We start from the raw sequence: 6,409 nt of genomic DNA, 5'->3' as shown, positions 1-6,409 counted from the left end.
TTAAATTAAAATATTTAAAATTATAAACGAATTAATTTAAAGTACAGGCAGTAAAGATTTAATATAAAAAATTAACTTAAAAATTAAAATAATTATTTGAGAAAGTTTAAGTTTAGCAAACATAATGTAAAAGAAAATTTTAAATAATGATTTAGTTTAAAAGGGAAAAGAAATTCATTTAGGTTATTTTTAAAAGGCTGAAATATAGCCTGTGTTTGCGGTGCTCAAGTGCGGTATGCTGGTAGTGGTAGGGTTCCACATCTACTGAATGTGGTCGGTGTAATTACACGACAGTTCAGTTCTTCTCCTCCACTCTGCTTTTGTTTTTAATCTTTGATGTATAATACGAAATGCAGCACAGGATTCCATTTGTTGCATAAGGTCTCTATATTTGATTGTGGATTAATTTGATATAATTGTTTTTTGTTTCAAATTATATCCACTGGCGCTACCGACAATGGAACTGTTTGAGGAGCAACACTTGTACTCATCGGTCAAAAAAGATAGATATTCATCTCGTACCGTATAGTCAACAAGTAATCATAGCATGTTCAATTAACTTCCACTGTGATTTTCTGTTCAATCGTACTCTTGCATCCTCAAAAATATTTCCTCAGACATTCTTTTTTAAAAAGAAAATATATCGAATTGTCGTTTTGGTTCATCTTTTAGTTGTTTTGTAAATGATGCAAGTAACCATATATTGTGAAATCAGAAGGTTCAATGGTTCACATAACGTAGTTTGGTTGCTTCGCACAATTGACTCTTCCCTTCAGATGGCAGATTCGGGGAAAAAGAGGGAAAGAAAATAAGGAAAAAAACTAATTGATGGTTTGAAATTGAAAGAACATAGGCCGGAACGCACAGATATGAGTGCATAAAACCAATACCATACACGTATATTAGTGGAGATTGCAGAAATATTGCAGGAAAGTGAAGGCGAAGGGTGCAAACACTGTCGTTTGTTTTAATCACCAATTTCATTGCTGATTTTATTATGTCTTGAGAATTCCTTCCATATCTTGATAGCAAATTTCTGTGGCATTTCATTTAGGAATAAAAGTAACCCTATGCAATGTGAAATTTGCTTCGGTTTATATTCTCGCTAGTTACTAGCATGTAAACGGACCTTTCTGCTGCACAAGAGCATGGAATACTTTACACCATTTATCACTCAGTTCAATTACTCTTGATTATGCTGTGTCAAGTGTCAAAGATATAATTTGTCCAAAAGAATCAAACAAATGCTCTTTTCCTGGATGGCCTGGAACATAAATTTAAATTGGCATGGTTTTTGTCATCTACTGAAACTACAATATTCTGTTAAATAAAGAGGGTCTAACATTTAATAAAGTGAATGATAACAAACTAAATTCAGTAAATCGCAGCACTGGAACATTAAGTTGAAAAGAAGAAATAGAATGATTTAAGCCGCATGACAAAAGACTTGAGTTGTTCGGGATGCTGTATTCGTCGGAGAGAATTAAGAGAAACAGTTGTTGCATGAAGTTGTAGTTTCTGCATAAGCAATGATGCTAATTCATAGAAAAGAAGATGATCACATGAAATCATTATTAAAATCTTGCTACTAACTCTAAATCTGAAAGGGAGAGTCATCATTTACAGTGGTAAATTATTCTGTATAGATTGAAATGCAAAATTTTTTGCACAAGTATACATATCTATTGTCAATATTTGTCAAGAACAAACATTTATATGTAGTCTTTATTCATTTGCAGGTTGGATGATCCTACGTTCTGCAGCCATTCAACAACTTCTCTGATGCTTGGTCTCTTGAAAGGATTCTGGCTGACACACATGCAGGCTACATCAAGTACCTGCAGCATCTGTTCTTCAAAACCTTGCCCTCTCAGAAGAGGATCAAATACTTGATCTTGTTTTCCTTCACTCCTCATATGTTGAACCCAGACAACCAACTCTCTTGACATTTTTGGCTTGCTTACATCGACTGGCCTCCTCCCAGTAAGCAGCTCAAGCATGACAACCCCAAAGCTGTAGATATCTCCTCTCAGAGTTGCCACCCATGCTTGTCCATACTCTGGGGGAATGTAACCTAATGTACCTACTAGTTCAGTTGTAACATGAGTATGATAAGGAAGAATCAATCGGGCCAATCCAAAATCAGCAACATGTGCTTCAAACTTATCATCAAGAAGTATATTACTTGACTTTATATCACGATGCACTATATGTGGTTCGCATATCTGATGCATGTAAGCCAGTCCACAGCTAGCACCTTGTGCAATCTTCAGTCGAGTAGGCCAATCAAGTTGAGATGGACCATCAGCCTTTTCATGCAACCAGTAATCCAGGCTTCCATTTTCCATGTAAGTATATATCAGAAGTCGAAAGCCCTCATGCACACAATAGCCTTGCAATGCAACCAGATTGTCATGCTGTGCTGTCGACAAAGCCTCTACCTCTGCTTTAAATTCCCTTTCCATTAGACCCAAATCTCCGGAAAGTTTCTTGATAGCTAGAGTAGTTCCATTTGGTAATGTTGCTTTATAAACCAAACCAAAACCCCCACATCCTATTATGTTTGCCTGACTGAAATTTTCTGTGGCTTTTAATATTTCCAATATGGTAAGATCCTTGATTTCATTTGTTTTATTAGGGAACAATACCACTAGGCTAGCCTCCTTGTCAACCTCAGGATGAACCCCACTGTTAGAGTTGCCAGGAATTGATTCTAGTTCAATCTTGTCGGTGTCTCCTCCTGGATTGATCCTCCTCTTGGATATTATCCACACTATCAACACCGAAATGAAAGAAACAGTGCCAAAACAGGCTGCAATGACAAATCCAACTATCAATTTTTTGTTTGAGCGATGACCACCTGCAATAGTACCTTGCTGAGGAAGACAGGAGCGCTGAACAGCTGAACCACACAACTGTGGGTTTCCTTCAAAGCTTGAAGGAGGAAAAGTATCAAATTGATTACCAGTTGGTATCGGTCCTTGAAGATCATTGAATGCTACACTGAAAACAGACAAAAAATGCAAGCTTTTGAGTGAAGCAGGAATTTCACCAGATAGTTGGTTTCCAGCTAGATATAGCTTCTCTAAGTTAATCAAGTTGGAAATTTCGTCTGGAATAATGCCAGAGAATTGGTTGTAACTAAGGTCCAGCTGATGAAGGACTTTCAGTTGGCCAATTTCTTTGGGAATACTGCCATTTAGGCTATTGTTTCCCAGATATATTGCTGGTGGTAGGTTAGAAATCTGATTATATTGCATCTGAGAAACATTGTTGGCATTAGCAAAGAGGGGTAACTCCAGGTAAGTCCTTTCTACACCATCATATGTTCGTTGTGATGTCAGTGCTGGAAGCCTTGTGAACTCTGTTGGAAATATTCCTGTGAGGTGGTTAAAAGACAAGTCTATGTAGAAAAGTTCAGGAAGTGTGTACAACCAAGTAGGAATTGAACCGGAAATTTGATTATAGGACAAATCCAAAACCTCAAGCTTCTTCAGATTAACGAGCCAGTGTGGTATTTGGCCCGTGAAGTTACAACCACCCAAGCCAAGAACTTGGATCTTTTGGAATCCATCTGGGTGTGTGATGTTTACATCATCAGGCATCATTTCATTGAAAAAATTCTGGGAGAGCATAAGGGTACTAAGGTTCTTGAGCCCCATGAGTAGCGTGAGAGCCCCAGTGACATTACTCAGGTTGTTGGTAGAAACTGATAGGAAAGCCAGAGACTGAAGTCTAAGTATGTCAGGTGAGATCTGTCCCTCAATCTGATTAGATGCTAACCTTACTGCTTTAAGTGATTTACAGGCATAAAGTGTTGGTGGCAAAATACCCGTAAAACTATTGTTGCCAAGGTCAAGTGTTGTGAGACTCTGGAGTCTGGAGAAATTCAATGCTGAGAGCTGTCCCTCCAAGGAGTTGAGCCTTACATCCAACATGACAAGATTGGTACAGTTCATTAGAGATGGGGGCAGAGTACCAGTTAGATTGTTGGCATGAAGAAGTAACCTTTCCAATTTGGAGAGCTTCCCAATATCCTGGGGAATGGGGCCCGTGAAATTATTGGAGTAGAGCTCCAACAGTGTGAGGTTGGTAAGGTTAACAATTCCCTCACCAATGGTTCCACTGAGTTTATTGAGGGGCAAAGAGATTTCGGTGAGAGCAACAGCATTAAAAATATCAGCAGGAAGAGGCCCAGATAGTAGATTGGAACCTGCTCGAAATTTCTCCAGTTTTGAACATGCTCCGAGTCCAGGCTGAATCATGCCATCAAAATGGTTGGAGGAATAATCCATGAATCTGATAGAGGAGGAGTTATTGTGGTTACTGCATAGGAGAGAAGTGGGAATTTGACCCGTGAAGCTATTGTTACTAACATTAAACGATGTCAAAGTCCCTCCCGTTAGCTGCTGAAGAAGAGAAGGTGGGAGTGTTCCGTGGAATAAATTACTAGACAAATCGAGCTCCACGATAGTATTGCTACTGATATCAGCAACAAAGGGTGGCAATTCACCGGAGAGACGATTGTAGCTCAAATCAAGAATCTGCAGGTGATTAAGAAGAGAGAAAAATCGGTCTGGGAGATTACCAGATAAGCTGTTATGGGAGAGATTGAGCTGAGAGAGAGCAGTGAGGTTTGTGAGAGATGGGAAGATGAAGCCACTGAGGGCTCTGGATGGTAGCAATAGATGGATGACTCTGAGATCCCCATCACAAGCAATGCCTTCCCACGTGCAGCAATCAACAGAAGCAGACCAATTGAGAGGAGAAGGCGTGGATATGTTCGCGGAGAAGGCCAATAGCGAGTCTCTGTCTTGTTGGTTACACGAGGAGGCTTCAACAAGAACAAGGAGCCATGACAGAAGCAACAGTGTTGTGACAAGGACCATGTACATGGAAGATAATGATGGGATTAGACTTGTTGGTAATTGTCTGGAACTGGGAGTTCCCCGTACGGATCCCCAGAAGGGAAAAATGGAGTCTTTAGGATCCATGAAGGTTCAATGAGAAGAATGTTGAGGAAGAAGAATAGAGATTGGGGGAATATGGTTTTGGGTGTTGGGGATTGCATAGCAGCGACCAGCCATTGACCATGTCCCAGCAAAGTGAAGGTAAGAAGCGAGGAAGTGGCGTGACGTTGACAACTGGGGATATATAAAAGGACAAGTATGCTATTCCTATTGTTATTGCTATTCCTTTCCATTAAAAATAATTTCTATTCAGCGTTTACTTTTGTGTTGTGAGGGGCGGCCGGTAGTGCCTCAGTGGAATTTGTCTATGATCATCATCATAATTGACAAGTAATGCAATACATAACGTGTGCAAGTGGAACAGATAATCATAATAAACTCGTCAAACAAAGATCTATTGCTGTCCCATGAGATGAGATCAGGGGATATTCTTTCTCAATATGCATTTTCTAAAATTGGGCCTCCCACTTGCATTTCGCTCTCCTCTTTTCTATCAACTAAGGACCTTTATCGCTCATTTTATCTTTAAAACCATCAAATTTAATTAAATATGAGAAAAAATTATTTTAAAATGATGGATTTCTGTTTAGACCTTTCAATTTCCGTTGTATGTGTGTGAATTCATGTCAGTTTCACATCTGTGCGGCTGTGATCGTGTTTCAAAGTTAATATATTATTTTTAAAAAGCAAATTCCACTAATCCATGTCACTTACAAAGTACGATGGATAGTGTCTCCTTTCATTTCAAGCACGAAACTTCCCTCAGACAACCCCCTCCATAAAAAAAGAGTAAATGGTTAAAGTTTAAATATGTTTAATTAAACTTATATGTCATAATATGTACAATACAAGGTTATCTGTATTTATAGGTATGGAAATTATATAACCCAAAAAATAATATTATGTAAAACACTTTGACTTTCTAATTCATTGTGCGAATAACATTTTGTTTTTGGATTGCAAACTGTAATTGTCCTGTTCCAACAAATTGAAATTTTGACATTTAACATTCAGAAGTTTGAAGACATCGGCTTGAATGCCTGAGAGAGTATGTTTGAACAAGGAATGGAATAGAGAAAAAAAATTTTATATATATATATATATATATATATATATATATATATATATTGAATGAATAAGAATAAGAATAAGAAGGAAAAAATTAAATAAAAATTATTCTTCTTATTTAGATGAATAAAAAAAGTAAAAACTATAAATAAATTATATTTAAGACTTGTTCATAACAAATATTAAAAAAATTAAAATAATATATTTATTTTTACTCATTTGAATGGATGAAAGAAAAAGTAAAAAGAAACAAGTATATTATATTCATAATGTATTAAATTTTTTAAAAAATGAATTCAACCCAAAAAAATTATAATTTTTTATAAGCATAAAATTATTTATTTCTTTTGTATATTTTTTTTTATAAAAGA

The 6,409-nt window shown here is 37.0% G+C and overlaps 1 protein-coding gene across 1 annotated transcript; it reads right to left on the bottom strand.

Annotated features, from left to right (window-relative positions):
* Positions 1-1,237: 1,237 nt before the first annotated feature.
* Positions 1,238-5,413, bottom strand: LOC113861604 (tyrosine-sulfated glycopeptide receptor 1-like). Its single transcript, XM_027494536.1, has one exon. It carries the CDS (start codon positions 4,992-4,994, stop codon positions 1,713-1,715), a length of 3,282 nt encoding a protein of 1,093 aa, XP_027350337.1. The 5' UTR covers positions 4,995-5,413; the 3' UTR covers positions 1,238-1,712.
* Positions 5,414-6,409: the final 996 nt, after the last annotated feature.

Source organism: Abrus precatorius, unplaced genomic scaffold (assembly GCF_003935025.1).
Source record: "Abrus precatorius isolate BTA unplaced genomic scaffold, Abrus_2018 Scaffold3, whole genome shotgun sequence".
Taxonomy (NCBI): Eukaryota; Viridiplantae; Streptophyta; class Magnoliopsida; order Fabales; family Fabaceae; genus Abrus; species Abrus precatorius.
Note: the sequence above shows the minus strand (reverse complement) of the source record. Positions and strands in the feature narration are given on the sequence as shown.